General features: G+C 41.1%; 2 protein-coding genes across 9 annotated transcripts in view; one reads left to right on the top strand and one right to left on the bottom strand.

Annotated features, from left to right (window-relative positions):
- EIF5B (eukaryotic translation initiation factor 5B) overlaps positions 1–3,866 on the top strand; it is a 62,745-nt gene extending 58,879 nt beyond the window's left edge. For both annotated transcript variants that reach the window (XM_055242360.2, XM_055242361.2), the window contains exons 22-24: positions 856–994; positions 2,833–2,994; positions 3,393–3,866. In XM_055242360.2, the coding sequence (XP_055098335.1) occupies positions 856–994; positions 2,833–2,994; positions 3,393–3,500 (409 nt within the window). In that variant the 3' untranslated portion in view covers positions 3,501–3,866. The remainder of the gene's footprint in view (positions 1–855; positions 995–2,832; positions 2,995–3,392) is intronic.
- A 622-nt stretch (positions 3,867–4,488) lies between these two features.
- Positions 4,489–20,982, bottom strand: part of REV1 (REV1 DNA directed polymerase) — a 93,561-nt gene continuing 77,067 nt past the window's right edge. For all 7 annotated transcript variants that reach the window (XM_055242354.2, XM_055242355.2, XM_055242356.2 and 4 more), the window contains 12 exons: positions 20,825–20,944; positions 15,554–15,774; positions 14,692–14,864; positions 12,025–12,127; positions 10,321–10,486; positions 9,907–10,103; positions 8,431–8,664; positions 7,705–7,825; positions 6,893–7,110; positions 6,651–6,807; positions 6,252–6,354; positions 4,489–5,360 (listed from right to left, as the gene is read on the bottom strand). In XM_055242354.2, the coding sequence (XP_055098329.1) occupies positions 5,249–5,360; positions 6,252–6,354; positions 6,651–6,807; positions 6,893–7,110; positions 7,705–7,825; positions 8,431–8,664; positions 9,907–10,103; positions 10,321–10,486; positions 12,025–12,127; positions 14,692–14,864; positions 15,554–15,774; positions 20,825–20,944 (1,925 nt within the window). In that variant the 3' untranslated portion in view covers positions 4,489–5,248. The remainder of the gene's footprint in view (positions 5,361–6,251; positions 6,355–6,650; positions 6,808–6,892; positions 7,111–7,704; positions 7,826–8,430; positions 8,665–9,906; positions 10,104–10,320; positions 10,487–12,024; positions 12,128–14,691; positions 14,865–15,553; positions 15,775–20,824; positions 20,945–20,982) is intronic.

Raw genomic sequence — 20,982 nt, 5'->3', positions numbered from 1 at the left:
GATCTTAAGGCCTTGGGAAGGATTGAGCTTCTCTGAGTTTTGCAAGAAGCCATTGCCAAGGCTGTGTGTTCACAATCAGACTGGTTAACTGGGTTGTTATGTGGACCTTGGGTTGTTAGGAAGTCAGTGGCAAGAGCCTGTCAGGAGGCTCCCATAGTCCAAGCAAGAGGTCTAGGTGATTCAGACCACAGTGATGATAGGAGTGATGGCGTAGTTTGGGATACATTTTTAAGTGGAGCTTACTAGTAAATACTAAGATTTAGACTGGTATATGCTCACTTTAGATCATGAAACCTGAAGTGAGAATTCTACTTGATTAAGAAGACTGCTGGAAACTTGTAAAGCATTTTAAGCGTGTGCTCAATAAGCAGGGTAATTATGTAGTGGCCTTTTGGATCAATGGTTTGGGAACGTGGTGGAGAAAAGGAGGGTGATAATACGGTTTGATGCTTATGTGGTCCCCCAGTAGCCTACACATGTGCTAAACGAAGACCTGCCTGTCACCAGGTACTGCCTAGGTTCTAAGCCCCAGACTGTGGCTGACTTCTTCAGCGGCCAAGCTCAGTGTTTTAGACTAGGAACAGAATGCTTCTGTGATGCAGCTTCTTTTGGAGGTAGGGCTTTAAAAGAGAAGAAAGCAAAGACTTGAGAAGCAATAGAATGGGAAGGAGGAGGTTAAGAACGAGGAAGAAGCGCCCTGGGCATGGGGTGGCCCTGGGCTGCAGCACCCTGCCTGCCCCTCTCCTGTGGCCACTGGGGAAAGCTGCTTTCCTCTAATGGGAGAAGCCTGATGTTCAGCTGCAGTTTTTCTTTTTAAGTGATTCTGTAAGCTTAAAAATTCTTTTTTCCTTTCAGGCACATAGCAGTATTTCCCTGCAAGATGAAAATCCTCCCTCAGTACATTTTTAATTCTCGAGATCCGATAGTGATGGGGGTGACGGTGGAAGCAGGTCAGGTGAAACAGGGGACACCCATGTGTGTCCCAAGCAAAAATGTAAGTTCTAGTTGTATTTTGTGGGTCATTTCTTAAAGCAGTAAATGGGTGTCCAAGAGTCGTAGCAACACAGCTTTGTGCCTGTAGTTCACAGTACCGTGCTGTGTACTTAGCGTGGTCTCCACCTTCTTAACAAAGGTTTCAGTGTTTTTATCTCAGTAGGAAGAAAATGTGGTAATTAAAACAAGCAGAGCCTGTCACCTTCTGTTGTGCTTCAGTATTGGTAAATATCAGTGCTCCATAGTCAGTGTTGACTCAGTGCTTCAGTTAATTGGGGCTCCAAGGCACTTTACATGATTGCCTTTTATTTTATTTTGAAAAGCTTCAAGCCTGTGGAAAAGTTTAAAAACTAGTATAATGAACACTCATGTTTACCTTCCCTTTCTGTCAGCATACCTAAGAAACAGTAGTAATATTTCACCAATACACTATAATTTTCAGCCCTCAACAACATTTCACCAATTATTCCGAAGATGTCTTGGTAACTCTCCCCAGTCTGGCCCAGTGCCCTGCAAGCTGCATTGCACTGGGGCTGTTTTGTGGTTGAGCCTCAGTCAAGAACAGTCCTCCATCCTTTTTGAAGTGTCCGGTTGTTTTGCAAATTCCTCCTCCACTTGGATTTATCTGTTTGTCTCCCTCCCGACTAGACACAGGTTAGAATTATTGGAAAGACACTCATGCAGTTTCCCTGTGTGCCTGCCTCTTGCATGACTCAGCCTGTCTCACTGCTGCTGATGCTCTGATTCCCTGGGGCAAGTGCTAGCCGCCAACCATCTCCATTAGAAACTTGCCCCTTTGTAATTACTCCGTAATCTATCTGGTCGCTTGGAGTTCCTAATGGACATCCTGTTTCTCAACAGCCTTTATCCCAGTGGCTTTAGTACCCACTGGCAAGTGTTGCCTAAGTCAGCTATTACGTAGATGGTTGCAAAATTGTGGATATACCTGTCCCCCCATTTCTTACAAAGAACCTCTTCCCACTGACCTTTTTATTGAGTCATAGACTCAGTGGGTTTTTTTTTTTTTTAATATAATCCATTACCTTTATTCTTTTGATACTCAGATTATCCAGTGTGGTCAGTAGGAGCTCAACTGGCTCCTGTATCCTTGACACACAGCAGTCTGAGCATCTTCTTCCTTTCTGGTTCAGTGAGATGTTCCAGCCTCATCTAGTACTTTCCCTGGCCCAAACCTGGTTCCTGTAATGGGCAATGGCACTTAGAAGTTGTCATTGCTTTTCTACCATTTCAGTGGACTAAGCCTGGACATTTATTTGTGTTACTATGTGGCTTTGGCCTCCTAAACCGAACAGAGCTCTCCCTGTTTTCACTCTTACTCTCTTGAATCTTCTTCTCCACAAAGGAGTCAGGGTTTTTTGCCCCAAACTCTTGAGATCACATCACTCATCTGCTCACAGGCCATCATTCTTAAAATTTCAGGATTGGTCCTCACTCTGACTTCATTCCCACCAGCCACTTCAGGCTCATTCCTGACTCAGACCCTTTGTGCCTGCTGATCCCTCCTATTATGGCACCTGTCACGTGAAATGGTAGAGCAAAAATAGGAAATGACATTGGGTCAACAGGACACTTGGAACGTTTTGCAAAGCACATTATCTCCTGTCATTCTTACAACCATCATGAAGGGAAAAGGATGCTGGTGATGCCAGCCTAGTTTACCAAAATATTACACCATGAGACCTTAAGTGATGAAAGGATCGCACTGCCATGACTTTTAAACAGGTTTTTGTTCCAGTTCTTATTTCAGCTATCCAGCCGTGGCGCCTGTGATTGGCATGAATTCTTCTGCATGCATTTTAATTTGTTCCTATTTTACAGTTTGTTGACATCGGAATAGTAACAAGTATTGAAATAAACCATAAGCAAGTGGATGTTGCAAAAAAAGGACAAGAAGTCTGTGTAAAAATAGAACCTATCCCTGGTGAGTCGCCCAAAATGTTTGGAAGACATTTTGAAGCTACAGACATTCTTGTTAGTAAGGTAAGTATTTCAGCAAAAGTGGCACGCTTTAAGAAACAGGGAATCACTCTTCTTGGGTCACCTGTACCTAGTAGCTCCTTGGGCTTCAGTTTGATTGTAGAATCTGATGGGACTGGATCCCCCATTAGGGCTTGACCTCTAGCTGGGCCTTGTCTGTTGAGGAAGTTGCTCCATCAGGAAAGCAGCACCAACAGAGAAAGTTAGGACTTCTAGGTCTCCTTGTGCCTCACATGCAAACCAGATGTAATTTTTGAATTCTACTCCCTTAGGCAGGCAAGCCCTGTTTTTTATTTCTGCTTAAGCTTTAGTACAGTGAGAGCGGGCATCTGGGGCCACAGCTTTCTTTGGCACATGTTTGTTATGTTCTGTTTACCCTGTTTGTGCCTCGGGCATTGCAGATCAGCCGACAGTCCATTGATGCACTCAAAGACTGGTTCAGAGACGAAATGCAGAAGAGTGACTGGCAGCTTATTGTGGAGCTGAAGAAAGTATTTGAAATCATCTAATTTTTTCACACGGAGCGGGAACTGGAGTAAATGCAATACTGTGTTGTAATATCCCAACAAAAATCAGACAAAAAATGGAACAGACGTATCTGGACACTGACGGACTTAAGTATGGAAGGAAGAAAAATAGGTGTATAAAATGTTTTCCATGAGAAACCAAGAAACTTACACTGGTTTGACAGTGGTCAATTACATGTCCCCACAGTTCCAATGTGCCTGTTCACTCAACTCTCCCTTCCCCAACCCTTCTCTACTTGGCTGCTGTTTTAAAGTTTGCCCTTCCCCAAATCTGGATTTTTATTACAGATCTAAAGCTCTTTCGATTTTATACTGATTAAATCAGTACTGCAGTATTTGATTAACCAAGCTTCTGCAGAGTTTGTGATTCTTGGGACTTTTTTGATGTAAGAAATACTTCTTTATTTATGCATATTCTTCCCACAGTGATTTTTCCAGCATTCTTCTGCCATATGCCTTTAGGGCTTTTATAAAATAGAAAATTAGGCATTCTGATATTTCTTTAACTAACTGCTTTGTGTGAAACCATGGTGTAAAAGCACAGCTGGCTGCTTTTTACTGCTTGTGTAGTCACGAGTCCACTGTAATCATCACAGTTCCAAACCAAACTACCAATAAAGAAAGAAAGGAAACAGACATCCACCAGTAAGCTCTGTTAGGCTTCCATGTTAGTGTAGCTTCTCTCCCACAAGTTGTCCTCCTAGGACAAGAATTATCTTACCAACTGTCACACTACCGTGTATGCCAGTACCTAGTAACAGTAGAGATTTTTATACATTAATCTTGATCTGTTTTGTCCTAGAAAATTCCATCATGCACACATTTCCTGATATTTGGGCTTACTGCTTCTAAATTGTTGCAGACACAACTTAATGATTCATTCGTAGTAGTAATCTGTAGCTAGTTTTAGGGTTTTGTTGAAGTCAGTGTGGGGTGTTTGAGGAAAAAGTTCCAAATATCCACTAGCATAGACTTTTAAACTATATTTTTATTTTAAAGTTACGGCATAACATATAGCATAAAAATATTTTATATACGTTTGAAAATCTATACCATTCTTTTTTATCATCAAAGTTTCTCAATGGCCAGTAGAAGCAAAGACAACACCACCTCTGATCTATGGGACATAATGTTCCCAGGGAGAAAATCTTCAAGTGGATGTGAGGGTGTTTCTAATTCAAAATATGTAGATTTCTCCACATGGAAGAAGAAAAGATTTTCTTAACATGCTCCTGTGTTCATGCTTGGAGACAAGAATAAGATGGTTTAGAAGCTTTACCCTTTCTTGGAACAAGCAGAATCCCGGTCTGAGACCTCTCAGGAATTTCAGAGCTTAGCAGTCTGGCCTGGAGGTTTTTCAGCCTTTTAGTATAATAAACAGTAGTTGCTTCCTAGAGTTGAGTTTTTAAGGATTCACAAAAAGGAGCCTGTACAAAATATACATACAGTTCTTTATTAAACAACTGTAAACACTTCACTGTAAAAATCCATAAAACTTTATAAACAAACATTTTGTAAATAGAATCTATGCTACAGTAAAAGAATTAACACAATTATTTACATGCAATACTGACAAATTTGGCACTTTTTGAAAAGAAATGTACAAAACACTTGCTTTAAAAGAAATTTAAAATTATAAAAACTCCGAGCATTACTATCATGCACTTTGCAAATACCTCACAAGCACTTATGGCACAGCTATCGGAGAGCATCAGGCTCTCTGGTAATATTTATGTAACTTTTAATGTGCTTCCATAAGTTTGTTGTAAAACCACCTGAACATTGTCAAGAATAAAGTCAAATGCCATATTCCAAACCGATTCCACCGATTGCTGCATCAACCTAAAGGTGGGGAGAGAAGAAATGTCATTAGGAATTAGGAAAGGTCCTTAAGACTAATTATTCCTTTTTATATATAAAAATTGACTTTGGCAAAAAACAAACAAAAAAAGTCCTGGCCAGGTGCGGTGGCTCATGCCTGTAATCTCAGCACTTTGGGAGGACGAGGAGGGTGGATCACCTGAGGTCGGGAGTTTGAGACCAGCCTGGCCAACATGGCAAAACCCCGTCTCCACAAAAAATACAAAAATTAGCTGGGCATGGTGGCGCATGCCTATAATCCCAGCTACCCGGGAGGCTGAGGCAGGAGAATCGCTGGAACCCAGGAGGCAGAGGCTGCAGTAAGCCAAGATCCTGCCACTGCACTCCAGCCTGGGCGACAGAGAGAGACTCCATCTCAAAAAAAAAAAAAAAATCCTAGAACACTCAAAAAAAAAATTTTTTTTTTATTTTGTTTTGAGACAAGCTGTCAGGCTGGAGTGCAGTGATGCAATCATGGCTCACCGCAGCCTCTACTTCCCAAGTAACTGGGACCACAGGTGGGCACCACCACCCCGATTATTTTTTGTATTTTTCAGTAGAGATGGGGTTATGCCATTTTGGCCAGGCTGGTCTCAAACGATCCACCCACCCCAGCCTCCCGAAGTCAAGTACAGGTGTGAGCCACTGCGCCCAAGCCCACTTCCTATGGTTTTTTAATCACATGTAAGACCTTGAGGGCAACATACTTGGAACCTTACTTACTACTTAGTCAACATGGCAAAATAAAGGATATCGCTTTCTCATTAACCCTAATGAGTACAGTTTCCCAAAAAGTTTAAAACTCAGTATACCCTCAATTAGCCATTGTGACATGCCATTTTTTCCCATTTGATAAAAGTGATGAATTACTACCTTTTCATGTATTTTATAACTAGATCCAGTTTTTCCAAATCTTTTTCTTCTATTAGATCAGTACAGTATTTCACAACTTGGAGAATGTCTTCTTCCATTGGATCTAGGAAGGGGAAAAACTTCAAATGAGGACCAGTCTATCTTTTTAAAGGAGAAAGTCAGAGATCTGCATGGATAAAGGAAAACTACATTTCTACAACTATGCTGCTAAGTAACAGCTATCAAAGGAATACACTTTTCAAAGCAAGTCCCAGAATTTAAAAGATTTGGGGGTAGCTGCTTTAAGCTTTTTAGAGTTAGAGAAATGGGTTAAATCTACATAGTTTAGTCTGTTTATGTTCTCAAATCATGAGACAACTACATCTCAGCCTTGGGCCATCTAACAAAGGCCAAGCCAACCTGAAATTGTAGTTATCCATTCTCTGAGCAAGGTCTTCACATCATTGAATTCAACAGCTCCAGCTAGATTGGGTGCTGGAGGTCTCACACAGCCAGCTGGGTCAGACTGCAAACTAGAAAGGCCTGGCACACCTGAAGTAGAAGCAGAGAGTTCTTCCTGTTAAGAAAAAGGATAAAATTGCTATATTCACACATTATCCAGGTATATTAAGATCTCATAAAGGTCAAAGTTAAGGAATTACCAGGGGTTTCTCTGCAGGAGGTCCTTCATGTTTTAGAAACCCATCAATTAACTTCTGGGGACTGCCACAGGCCCCTGGCAGAGTTTTTGCAGGACTGTTAAGCAGCTTGTTTTTCACAGGACTCTGAATCCTTTTTGGGGAACCGATGGTTTTTTTCTTCTTGTTTCTTTTCTTTTCTTTCACTGCTGCCTTTAGATGAAGTAAAGGATTCTTTGGCACTAAGAGAAGATGGATATGAGATCCTCAACAAAATGATAGTACGGATAGTCTGGATGATAGTATGTTGGGTTCTGTTTTCTCCTCCCAAATACAACAGGCTCCCTAGACTACACCTCCCCTCCTGCCCCACGTGAGAGGCAGTGAATGCCAATGGCCCAAAGTACAGACTCTCCAATTCTCTCTTTGCTTTGCCACTTACTAATTTGACCTTTGGCATGTTGCTCATCTATGATGGGTAGTAATAAATGTGGGTTTGGTGTTTGTGATGCATTTTGAACCTACATCCTTTGATGTATTGATCTCAAAGGACAACTAGCTAAACAAGTATTCAAGACATTTCTGGTAATGTCCTGTTCCAGCTTTTTAAAAAATAAAAAGTGGTGTGTTTAAATCCTGAAAGTACAGACACAAATCCAACTAGAAATATGACGATATTTACTCATACTGTATACTTCAGATATTATCCCAATATGAAGAGCTCTTAATGCAACTAACAGCTTAGACTTTGGCCATTATATACTGCAATAATTAGACAACAGTGACTCCATTACTCTTTATCTTCATTTTTGTTACATGCCACTTCCAAGGCTCACCAGATGCGCTGGCTGACTGCTGGTGAGTGCTGTTCTCGCCCTGCCTTTGTCTTTGATCATACGCTGCTTTCAGCTCCCTTTGAAGTTCAGCAGGAAGGGCAGCAAATACCTCAGGGTCCACCTAGTGGAAAAGACAAGGTCAAAGTCAAACCTGAACTAATTCTAGATGGTAGCTGGTTTATCTTTTTCACAAAATAGGTTTTGTTTTCAAATCTCACTTTTCTGATCTGCACGAATTCTTAACAGTTCCCCAATATCAAAGCTGATTAAATCTTCAAAATGGTTCCAGCAAGAATAAGGAATTAAAGAGTACTAACAAAAAAAACCCACTACAACAGCAGAACAACCTGGGCAAAATACTAGTAGAAAATGGGAAGCAAAACATTGAAACAGGAAATCAGGTTGTTACTGTCCCCCATGCAGGATTATACATCTCCACTCTGTTGTATTCAAGTGTGGCCATTGATGTGTTTGCGCCAGATCAATGTGTTTCTGTCTTACCATGCCCTCCCCCGTCTCTTCCCTGCTGCTTCAGCGGGAGGCTACTCTGTAAGTCTACATCCTGCAGATGCAGGAGATGGAGACAAGCCCACTCTTCCCTCCCCTCCCCTCCCCAGGGAAGTGGTGTCAGATACAGAGGAGAAAGGGAAGTGAGATAGGTCCTGAGCTGGAGCAAGGGGGGTAGAATGTTGAAACTACAGCAGAGGGTTCCCATATTTAACTTACCTGTGAAAATGCTGGAAGGGCTATTACATTTATTCCTGTGTCACTGTTCGATTCTTGAGGTTCTGGTATTTGCAACAAGACTGTCCCAACTGGTTGTGGCAAAATTCCTGTATTACAGCCATTTACTGGTTCTTTCTTTTTGTCGCCATGTGACTCTGCTTGCTGGACAGCACAGACTTGCTCTACTTGTTCCCGGAGATCAGGTGGAAGTGCTTCTAAAACAGACTGATCCAGCTATAAAATGCCAAACATATGAGTTGGAAGTTAAAGCATGCTCAGAGATGAGGTGTTTGGGAGTTAACATGCCACTTTAAATTTCAATTTGAACACTGTGGATAATCAATGTAAGGTACAGACCATCAAGCTAGGAAAGCCACCCCCAAATCAGCACATTTTTGGAACGTCTTGGCCTTTTGTCATTGAAGCCTGAAGTAATATGTGTAGTCTGGAGAGAAGTGTATACATTACCAGCCACTACCACATGATCAGGTAAGTCCAAATATACTCACAGAATGTCCTGCAATTGGGGCCAACAGATATGGATAGCCTTGGTGAAGCTCAAATTAGATCCCACCCCTGGGGAGGGGTGAAGGCCTGAGGCACATGTTAAAATTCTGAACAGGTAACAGTCCTGGGTCAAAAGTTCACCTTTCAGATGAGAGACTGCCCAAAAATACAAATAATTCTACTCTGAGAGCAGCACACTGGAAGAAAGGGTTTCTAAAGGCTGAATTTTCTCTAACTTACAGGACAGAATCCACTGTTCCTTTGGCCAGGGCCTCCCTCCACCTGTCCATGCACATCTGGCCCTTTGGAAACATGCAATCCCATCAACTGGGTGGCCAATCTTATCTTGCCAGGAGTAACTAATTGTGGGTATCTGTCACCATACAAGCATAGCAGCATTGCCCCTTCCCCTAGTTTTATAGCCAGTATTTAACATCTCCTCCTGCCTCCTTCCATGCAGGGGGAGCGGAGGCGCAAATAAACTTGCCCAATATAGCTTAAGGTGCTACCTTACTTTCAAGGACCAAGGGATGCCAGCAGTATATCACATGTACAGCCCACACAAGCTGAATTAAACCATCCAAATCTCCAGAGACCTGTTTGCAAATACTGCAAAAACCCTTCGACATAAGGCCTCTACTTCACCACTAATCACCAAAGCTGCCTTGCTGAATACGATATACAAGAAGTCTACGTGATGACCACTGTCACAGACAATGTGAGTCCACAGGAGGACTGCCTTTCAGCTATGCTTTACAACTTGCAAGAGTGGCAAATCTTTGCAAAATCACTTTCACTCAACCCAATTATTGCTTATTTAGAATCCAACATCATGATCTACCCAAACAAGTGGCCCGTTCTCCCTTTCTTGGTTAAACGAAGAAATAAAAATGCCATTTTCATTTGTAAACTTGTATTTTTGTACTTGGAGTATAAAACGCACTTATATTTAGGACTATAAAAATGTACCTGGGAAGGTGACGGGACCTCTATACTCAGGTTAAGTCTTGACTGCACACTGACAGGAGAATGTAGACCATTCCATTTCCCTGAAGACTCAGCCTTGTTAGTATCAGGACTGGTCGGCAGATGTGCAGGAAAAGGTGGCAAGAAAGTGCAAGTTCTAGAAGCAGATGATATTTCCAGATCCACAGCAGCCCGAAATACTACAAAGAGAAAATACATAAAATAGCCTCTTCAGATCATCGGGCAGGGCCTTAATCCTCTGTCTGTTACAAATAAAAAAACTTTATTATTGATTCATCATAATGAAGAATATAAATTTTTTAAATCACATAAAGCTGTGTCAATTTTAAAACCAACTGCCGTCTTTCCAAGGACATAAGCAGCACCTAAAAAAGAACCACATTGATGACCACCAACCTTCTTTGTGCTCCTCTTCTGTGGATTTCTTAGCTTTCTGAACTTGGAAGACATCACGGACAGAGTATGACCCACCAGGAAAGTGGCTTGACTGAACTGATGGGCGACTGGGACATGTGGAAGGGTTCAGATTAGTTGGAACCAACTGATTCACGTGAATCCCAACCTAGAACCCAGAATAAACAGTATGCTTCTAGGAAAACTAAAGTGAAAATATGAATTCAGCTAAGCAAAATCCTCAGCAAATCCTTTTCACTATCTCCTAGATCCTGTTTCTAGAATAAAGGTAAATGAAAGTATTCAAACAGCATTCTATATGACTTATTACAAAAACAATTTCTAAACTAGCTAGTGAGTGGTCATTCATCTCAAACTTCAGAGTATCCAATTCTCCCAAAATATACCAAAAGGTCTTTAAAATCAGAAAATCCAAACAAGTGGAATACCGTATTCCACTGATGTTCTCGTCAACTAAGGTTTTAAATTAGGATAAAAAAAAAAATTTAAGAGAGGACAGTCTACTTGGAAACTTCACTATTTTTATCTTTTTAAAATGAAATACTTCTCAAAAAATATTGGTGGGAATGATGAACAGCAGGTATACCGCAGACCTCTCCATAAAGTGCCATTATAACAGTATTTCAGGGAGAAATTACAATTACGGCTGGCTCAGTGACTAATCCTTCAACAAAGCTCACATCAACCCAGAACAACCCTTTACTTACACATGCACACATAAAACTAAACCTACAAAGGTTCTTTCTTTTTTTTGAGACAGAGCCTCACTGTGTCACTCAGGCTAGAGTGCAGTGGCACGATCTTGGCTTATGCAAGCTCTGCCTCTTGGGTTCAAGTGATTCTCCTGCCTCAGCCTCCCGAGTAGCTGGGACTATGAGGCATGCACCACCACACCCGGCTAATTTTTGTATTTTTAGTAGAGATGGGGGCAAGGCGCAGTGGCTCGTGCCTTTAATCCCAGCACTTTGAGAGGCTGAGGCGGGTGGATCACCTGAGGTCAGGAGTTTGAGACCAGCCTGGCCAACATGGTGAAACCTCATCTCTACCAAAAATACAAAAATTAGCTGGGTGTGGTAGCGGGTGCCTGTACCCCCAGCTACTCAGGAGGCTGAAGAAAGAGAATTGCTTGAACCCAGGAAGCGGAAGTTGCAGTGAGCCGATATAACGCCACTGCACTCCAGCCTGGGCAAAAGGACAAAAACTCTGTCTCAAAAGAAACAAAAAACCACAAAAATCTATGGTTTTGACATTTTGATGCCTCTTGCCTGTTCCAAAGGCATCTTGATGTGCCTGTGGTTTTACTCCTCTCTAGGTCATCATATGGCAGACAGCAGAGTATGTTTCTGATTAAAAAGGAACTTAGAAGGTACAAAATTTATGTATTCATATTCCTCACAGTCATACCTACTTCTAGGAAACAACAGGGAGGACATGTATATTAGCCCCTGGTTAATTAGGGGTACCTTGGAAAAGTACAATAAGAAACTAAGAAAATTATTCTAAAATGAAGGAGATCAAAATGGAGGAAGTCAAGAATTTTTGTTTCTCTTTTCCTTATATTACAAAGCAGCTAAAGACCTACATATAAAGTCCCTATACACCAGCAATAACCCTTTTGAGAGCAAGCCTCAAAAATGAGAGAAACATTACAGAAAGTCAGAATTTACCATGTTACTATACACTTACCCCTCTCATATCTGATATATTTAGTTTCATTGTATGAAACATGTTTAGCATCGCCTTTCCAATTATTTTTGCATTATCTGTTGCCTGGTCAAGAGTTACAGTCCTGTAAGTGATAGAATTAAAAAACAAAAGCTTCATTCCATATGTATTCACTAGTACTAAAGTAGTATGGAACTGTTTAAAAGAGTTATAGAAAAATTGTAAACAGTTACAAAGGAGATTCTAAAAGTGAATGAATGCCATAGTCTCCCTTCAAGGAAGCCAGAAATACCAAATTAGTTACATTAGCAACTAAGGGGGAAAGAAAAATTATGGAACACTGGAACTTTAAGTTAAAAACGGTAACGGACACCTGGGTCAACTAAAAATAAGTTGAGAAATTTAGAAAAAGGTACATTTTAGCTAACACATGCACAAATAAATACATATTTTCCAGCTAAAGCACAAATGAATGGTAAACACAATGTTCTTGATTCCAAGAGAAGTTTTAGGTTCCAAGATTATGTATGCTGAAATACAGCAAATATTCAGAAGAGAAAGATGAATTCTCTGTATGTTGTTTCTTGACTCTCCTTTCATTGCATTTACAGTCAAGCCAATAAACAATTCTTAGATCTTTAAGAAATCTTGAAAGAGGACCAAATGATCCATCAGCATTATTAGGTCTCAAAGATGTGCTGACCTCACCCACCATTTCCTTCAGAGCCTTTTCAGCTTCTCTGGCATGAGCAAGGTGTCCCATTGCAAACAGAATTACTAACTCAGTAACAGATTAACAAATTACTACCAGTTCTCTTTCCAAAGGAAAGTTATTTCGTGTTTTGGATGATCCTTTCCATGTATAATGAACAAATAAAGTTCCAGGCCTTTAAACAAGAAATATTCCCAGAAAAAATTATTATAAATTGAATCGGATTTTCCCATAGAAATGTTTAAGAAGATAATCGCATTACTTCATCTGCTTATAGAAATGACCACTAAAAGCTGGGCACAGTGGCTCACACCTGTAATCCCAAAACGCTGGGAAGTCAAGGCAAAAGGATTGTTCAAGGCCAGCCTGGGCAACAGAGCGACATCCTGTCTCTACATAAATAAGTTTTTAAAGCAAATAAATAAATGACCACTATTTACTATTTGAGATACATGTGTATCATAACACTTAGGTAGGTAAATATAATTCAAGATAACCAACTGATAAAAAATGTATTTTATAAATTATGTTGTCTAACTGTAATTTATAATTCCTGCTTTCATGGTAACTTGGGAGTTTCTCTGTTTAAGAGCAATCATCTCACGACTTAGCAATATCATCATATACATGAATGCACCATGTATGGTTGGCATGAGCTAATCTTTAATGAAACTATACTTCATATTGTAAGTAGCTTTCAGTGTCAAAAGTCTCACAACTTTGGTTTCACAGATGAAATACAGTGTAATATAAAATGACATGTAAAACCATGCATCTTCATATTGGTCACAAATCTTACATGAAGTTTAATATTAAGTAGTTGGCCCTGACATAAAAAACGAGAGTTTCAGGCCGGGCACATTGGCTCATGCCTGTAATCCCAACGCTATGGGAGGCTGAGGTGGGCAGATCATTTGAAGTCAGGAGTTCAAGATCAGCCTTGCCAACATAGTGAAACCCTATCTCTACTGAAAATACAAAAATTCGCTGGGCATGGTGGCATGCCCCATAATCCCAGCTACCCAAGAGGCTGAGACAAGATTGCTTGAACCCAGGAGGTAGAAGCTGCAAAGAGCCGAGATCGTGCCACTGCCCTCAGGCCTGGGTGACAGAGCCAGACTCTGTCTCAAAAGAAACAAAAACCAAAAAAAAAAACCAGGGCTTTTAAATGCTTTTACCAGTTTTCAGACATTACAGTGATTCATTCATCTTTTTACCAATTAAATTTATACACCTATGTAAATGAAGTTGCTCTCCTTCATCATCATTTTTCTAGCTACTACAGTCTGCCTTTGTGTATCATTTTTTTGAGACAGAATGTCGCTCTGTTGCCCAGGCTGGAGTGCACTGGCACAATCTTGGCTCACTGCAACCCCTGCCTCCTGGGTTCAAGCGATCCTCCTGCCCCAGCCTCCTGAGTATCTGGGACTACAGGCGAATGCCACCATGTCCGGCTAATTTTTGTACTTTTAGTGGAAATGGAGTTTCACCATGTTGGCCAGGCTGGTCTCAAACTCCTGGCCTCAAGTGATCCAGCTGCCTCAGCCTCCCAAAGTGCTGGGATTACAGGTATGAGCCACCACACCTGGCCTGTATCATTGTTTTTAAGAACTACACTGAAATTTTCCTCAGGAAAAAAGTTTCACCAAGTCCCAAAACTACAGCAGTCCCTTTGGTCTGCAGCCTTGCCCTTTCTTTCTGTCCATGCAGTAAAATTCACAGCCCAAAGATGCCAAGCAAAGGCTGCCAAGGTCAGGAATGCTGTCAAACCAACCTCCTGTGTGTGGGCCTGGCTGAAACCAAGCACATTAACCTAAGCTGAATGCCTTGGGCTGATGCCTGCTTCTACAGAATACCAGATAACATGGGTTTACAGGTCTTTATTCAAACTCCTCCTTAGTTTTCTTCATTTTCTATTACTTACAACAACCTGTAGTGAAATATAATTACCAATATCATTTCTGAGGTGAGCTTACCTGGCAATGTTATCACAAATTCCATGGCCTCCAAATTTTGCAGTTTCTACAGGAGCCCCGGGCTTTCGTACCATGATTTTGAGAGTCAGACGTTTACCCTTCATGCCAGTGGCTTCTAGTCTTCTTTGAATTTCTTCTGAAAGACTCAGAAGAAAAGCTTCTGCCTCTTTTGGCTATGGAAAGACAAACATGGAGAAACTTCTATTCTGCTTTCCTACATACCACGACTCTACTAAAAATAGAAAAAATTAGCCGGGCATGGTGGCAGGTGCCTGTAATCCCAACTACTTGGGAGGCTGAGGCAGGAGAATCTCCTGAATCTGGGAAACGGAGGTTGCAGTGAGCCGAGACTGCGCCACTGCACTCCACCCTGGGCAACAAAGCGAGACTCCGTCTCAAAAAAAAAAAAAAAGACATATCCAAATCCATAATCTGAAGGAAAATGGAAACTACTCAGCCATCTGTGCTGCAGGTTTCCAAAAGCTTGCATAAGGAGGGGTTTGCTGAAACTTAATTTTAACTACAGCTTAAAAAGTATTTCAACATTAAAAATATTTTTCTCATCTTTTTTATTTTTTCACTGTTAATTAGAATAATTATCATCTCAAGTTCTGTAATAACTGGCCTCCAAAGCATAATCTTTTAGTATATTTCCCCAAGAGCTAAGTTTCCTCAGTCTCAGTCTTATCTGGGGCCACACCTTACCACACAGTGCCTTAAAAGGCCTTCTTGAGGCTCTGGGGATACAACAGTTTTAAGACTTAATTTCAAGCATCGAGGGTCTTATGGTTTAGTTGGAGAGGTAGGACTATGTACAAATATAAAGAGCAACAGATGGTAAAATCTGTTCAATGATCAGTACCTGGGTAAACCTTATTCCATAGTTGATCTCAGCTGAAACAGATTTTCTTTCCTTTTCAGTTCGAACTGGTCTATCATCCAAGCCACGGCAGAACCTATAAAGCATCTGACCTGTTTTGGGACCAAATTCTTTTTGGAGTTTTGCCATGGTCATATACTGCAAGTCTCCACAAGTTTTAATTCCCAAAGATGCCAACTTAGATTCCATTGAATGTCCAACTCCTAGGAAAGGGAATATATATACTTCTTTAAGTATGCAGAATAAGCTACTAACAACAAGTTTATTAACACAAAATACCCACCATTTATGCACAAAACAACTAATTTAAAATAATCTTTAAAGTCTTTAGGCGACATAACTGAAGCATCCACAGGCTGAAGAATTTTTTGGTGCAAAATCATGCTAGTAGGTGTATTTCTAGACTCTACTTCTCAATTCGGACTCCACATATAGATGAACCAGAAACTTAAAATATGTATAACTCAAGTTATCAAAAATGTCACTTTCTTTATTAGTGAATACCAAGATATGTATCTTAGTCACAAAATCAACTAAGGAATCAACTGTCATCATTTAAACAAGTCTATAGTGTGACTTACAGACATACTAGCCAACTCACGAAATGTAAGGGATCTATTATGATTTCATTTATCACCAAATCTCACAATGGTATCAGCCACATTTTTTCAGTGCAAAACAGAACAAGAATTCACAAAATGGGCCCAAGTCCAGAAATGTTACAGGCTACCACCCATACCACTGACCTGAGGAGGAAGGGCCCTAACCAAAGCAGCTGGTGGTGGGGGTAGAAGACAGACTTTTTTTTAATCAAAAGGATGATCTCTCTGAAGAGATACTAACTCTCCTACAGCTGGGCCAGCAGGCAGCAGTCCCTATGTCCTATTCTGCAAGATGTAAGGTTTGAGCCCCACCTAAAGGATACTGATTAATTCTGTTGCTCTAAGTTGGAGTCTTGGTTTTCTTCAATTTGCCCTAAATGCTTTAAAAAGGTCCACAAATTTGGGAAAGAGGTTTGGAGTAACCGAGGGAAACTATAATGCTTATTAAAATGGTTCCACACCATCAAGTAAAAATTTTCCATCAATGAGGAAAAGACAGTGTTGTGTTTCTGTCTTCTGTAGGAACTTATCAAAAGAGAACTCAGGCTGGGTGTGGTGGCTCACACCTGGAATCCCAATACTTTGGGAGGCCAAGGCAGGAGGACTGCTGGAGGCCAACAGTCTGAGTTGGAGGACAACGTGGGCAACTGAGGGAGACCATCTCTATAAAATAGAAAAAATAATTAGCTGGGTGTGGTGGTACACTCCTGTAGTCCCAGCTACTTGGGAGGCTGAGTTGGAAAGATCCCCTGAGCCCAAGAGTTCGAGGCTGTAGTGAGCTATAAACCTGCCATTCCATTCCAGCCTAGGTGACAGGATGAGACCCTGTCTTTAAAAAAGAGAGCTCAGAGTGAAGTCTGCTAACTTCTGTTCATAGCTCCTATCCTCCTGAGTGGTCTTCAGTAGCAGGAAAAACCATCTAGTCCAAGTTCTGCCAGGAAAACCTCTGGAACCAGTATATAACACAAGGTTAGGAAGTCATCAGTGTGGGTCAGACAAGTTTAAACCCAGACACTTTATTCCTTAATGGAAGTGAGATGAAGGCGTTAAGGATGCTGGTTCACAATTGTGCCATTTTAAAGTCCAAGCCAAAGGGCAAGTAAATACCAAAGACCCCGAGTTAACAATTAAAAAAAAAAAAAAAATCCTCCAGAGAAGTACCATTCACCGAAAGCTAAAATTTTAAGTGAAACCTAAGTGCTTTTCAAAATGGGGAGGAGAAACACAAGGGAATAGACAAAGTACATACTTAGTTGGTCAAAGGTAGACACTTTGCATGGCTATTTGCTTTTAGGAAAGGCTTTTTTCTTCAATTTGCTCTTTTTGTATTTCTTTTTTGTCATAAGACTTTTTAACATCAGGGAAGACTTTCTGTCTTTTGTCCCTCCCATTGTTGCCTCACTTCCCACTCCCATAATCTGACCATGATCTTTCCCTTACAGTTCTGGGGAACCAATCTGTTCTCAGGGACTTGCAAGATTAACAAGAGACAATCATCATCCTGCGTTGTGTTAGTGTGTGCATGTGTTGGGGTGGATGGGCATGGGGAGAAACCCATAGTTTAAAATTTTAGAGTATCTTGAGTATACTAGAACAAAATTATTATGCACTACATGTGCAAAGGAAAGGCTATATTAAACATCACCAAGTTAACCATAATCAATCTAATCTAAGTGGACATCCCTCTATGAAAGAAGCACAGCTCTTCCCCATGCAGGCTCATCTGATGGAATGAAATGGCCTGAACCAGAGGTCAGGGAGGGAGGCAGGGGGTGTGGTATACCTCCAACTCCTATTGAGTGGGGTTGGGAAAATTAAACTTGGAGCCAGGACCAAAACCTTGAAGAGGGCTGCTAGTTTTAACTAAATATGTCAATTAAGTAGGTGTTTGTAAGGGAAAGATGGCAACTCTATGGACAAAGTAAGAGGGGCTCCGGGCCCAAAGAGTGCAGCCACCTATTAAGGAAAAGGTGAAGGAAAATATGCTCCTTTAGAACCAATCTCAACGAAGAGAAGAGACAGTCAAGGAGGCTCCTGGTCAAGCAACTGGGACAAAGACTTGGCATCTGTCCTTGAAGGGGAACTATTACCCTAGGTTAAAAGTGGCCAATAATGTCCCCTCCTTGGCATCCAGAACTTGGCTATCCAATACAGACACAGAGGAGTAAACTTCAAAGAATAAAGTTTTCACCATCTACAGGAGTGCTGTTCAACTGAACTTTCTGCAGTGATGGAAATGTTCTCATCTGCTATCCAATACAGGAGAACCTTGCTCCATGTGACCACTGAGCACTTGAAATGTGGCCAGGGCAAGTGAGGAGCTGAATTGGCAGTTTTATTTAACTTTAATTTAACTCAAATCATACTAGCTTCACTTGGCTACGTAGCTACTGTATTAGTGCAGATTTTATGAACTCCTACGTGATCATGAACCTGGTTCTCTGAAAATGGGATAGAGGTGGAATCCGTATGCTGGATGCACAAACCTAGCAAAGGCTGAATGAGGTGCAGAGGGCCCTTCATTGAAGAGTGCACGCATGGGTAAAAAGCCCTGCAAAGATCCAAAGAAAAAGTAGAAATGGTTCTTCAAACTGTAACAGTCGTTGGGGTCAATCCTTTCTTTCATTAGATAACCAGATCATATTAAGAAACGTATTTATTAGTGTAATATACAATTATTATTCTGTGGAGTCTCCTAAAGCAAAAACTTATTATTGTGTTGTTCCTTCTTATGTAGCTATTTTAATTGTTTATTACTGTGTGCAGCACGTATGTGGTCACTAAACATTTACGGGTACAAGGGACTAAAGAGGTTGGACATGGGGCAAGTTACCACTGAATTTCTCCTGGTTATTGGTTAGAGAACCAAGTTCCTCCAAAGCATGTTCCACAAGATATAAATAGGTACTGTATATTTATCACCAAATACCTTTGAGAAATTACTAGTCTTTAACAAAGATAAATAGGTTTCTCTTCTAAACTAATTCCCAGGACTTTCACTGTACAAACCCCTCCACCACAGAAGGTTCCCTCTCTTATATGAAACCCCTTTTTAAAGGAACAGCTTATAATCTGTGGAACACACTTCAGGACAGGGGTAACAATGGAGAAGGTAGATATTTTACAGACTTAAAATGTTCTATAACAGTCAGGTTAAGGATCTGGGGATTTTATGAAAACCACATGAACCACTGTGAGCGATACAGAACCTGGCTCTGAAGAAGAGAAGGCCAACTCTGCTGCCCTGTCTTTCAAATATCCCTTAGGAAATTCAAGGCTGTGCCTCAGCTTGGCCAGGACACGTAACTTCACACTTGCCCTTCAAGAAATAAAGTCTTTCACTGTGCACGGTGGCTCACGCCTGTAATCCCAGCACTTTGGGAGGCCGAGGCGGGCGGATCACGAGGTCAGGAGATCGAGACCGAGGTGAAACCCCGTCTCTACTAAAAATACAAGAAATTAGCTGGGTGTGATGGTGGGTGCCTGTAGTCCCAGCTACTTGGGAGGCTGAGGCAGGAGAATGGCGTGAACCCAGAAGGCAGAGCTTGCAGTGAGCCGAGATCACACCATTGCACTCTAGCCTGGGCGACAGAGTGAGACTCCATCTCAAAAAAAAAAAAAAAAAAAAAGAAAAGAAAAGAAATAAAGGCTTTCCAGCCAAGAAGCAAATGAAGGTGAATGGTAGGATTACTAGGTCAAGTAGCTAAAAAGGCCCTATTTCTATTAAAAAAAAAAAATAAAAAACACAAAACTACAAAAAGGGTTCAATTTAAAGATGGTGTTTTGGACTAAACTGTGTCTTCCCCAAATTTATATGCTGAAGTCCTGACCCCAGTACTTCACCATGTGACTGTGTTTGTTTTTGTTTTGTTTTTTTTTTTTCAACTCAGTCTCACTCTGTCACCCATGCTGGAGTGCAGTGGTGCGATCTTGGCTCGCTGCAACCTCTGCCTCTCGGGCTCAAGCGATTCTTGTGCCTCAGCCTCCCAAGTAGCGGGGACTACAGGCATATGCCACCTACCCCCGGCTAATTTTTTTTATAGTTTTAGTAGAGACAGGGTTTCACCATGTTGGCCAGGCTGGTCTTGAACTCCTGGCCTCAAATGATCCATCTGCCTCGGCCTCCCACAGTGCTGGGATTACAGGTGTGAGTCACCACGCCCACCCACAGTGTGACGGTATTTGGACACAGAATCTTTAAAGGGGTAATTAAGATAAAACAAGGTCATATGGATGAGCCTAATCCAACATGACCGGTATCCTCACAAGAAAAGATCAGGACGGAGACATGCATATGGGGGCGGCCATGTGAGGACAGAGGGAAAGGAGGGTCATCTACAAGCCAAGCAGAGGCTTCAGAAGGAGCCAACCCTGCTGACACCTTGATCTTGAAGTTCCAGCCTCCAGAACTGTGAGACAACGCACTTCTGTGGTTTATGCACCCCAGTCTGTGGCATTTTGTTACAGCACCCCTAGAAAACTAATAGAGATGCAGAATTCCAAATTTTGTTTTTCATGGCACTCAATAAGACTTAAAAATTTTTATAATATTCATGTCTAGGCAAAAAGGGGTCTCACAGTTCTATATTATAGATACGAAAAGTACTTATAATGCCTGTAATAAAAGTATTATTAAAATATTTGTATTTACCTGGTAGATTAGTAACTAGCTGACCTCTGATAAAATCATCTACTTCTTCTGGTTTTAGGTGGTACTGCCCATCTGGTTTTGCTCTTCTAGTTGCCATTCTAGCCAGGAGAATATTAGAACCTATTAAAAAAAAAAAAAAAGTCATCCAAGAAATAGTC

This window comes from Symphalangus syndactylus, chromosome 14, assembly GCF_028878055.3.
Source record: "Symphalangus syndactylus isolate Jambi chromosome 14, NHGRI_mSymSyn1-v2.1_pri, whole genome shotgun sequence".
Taxonomy (NCBI): Eukaryota; Metazoa; Chordata; class Mammalia; order Primates; family Hylobatidae; genus Symphalangus; species Symphalangus syndactylus.
This window is presented reverse-complemented; position numbering and strand designations above follow the sequence as displayed.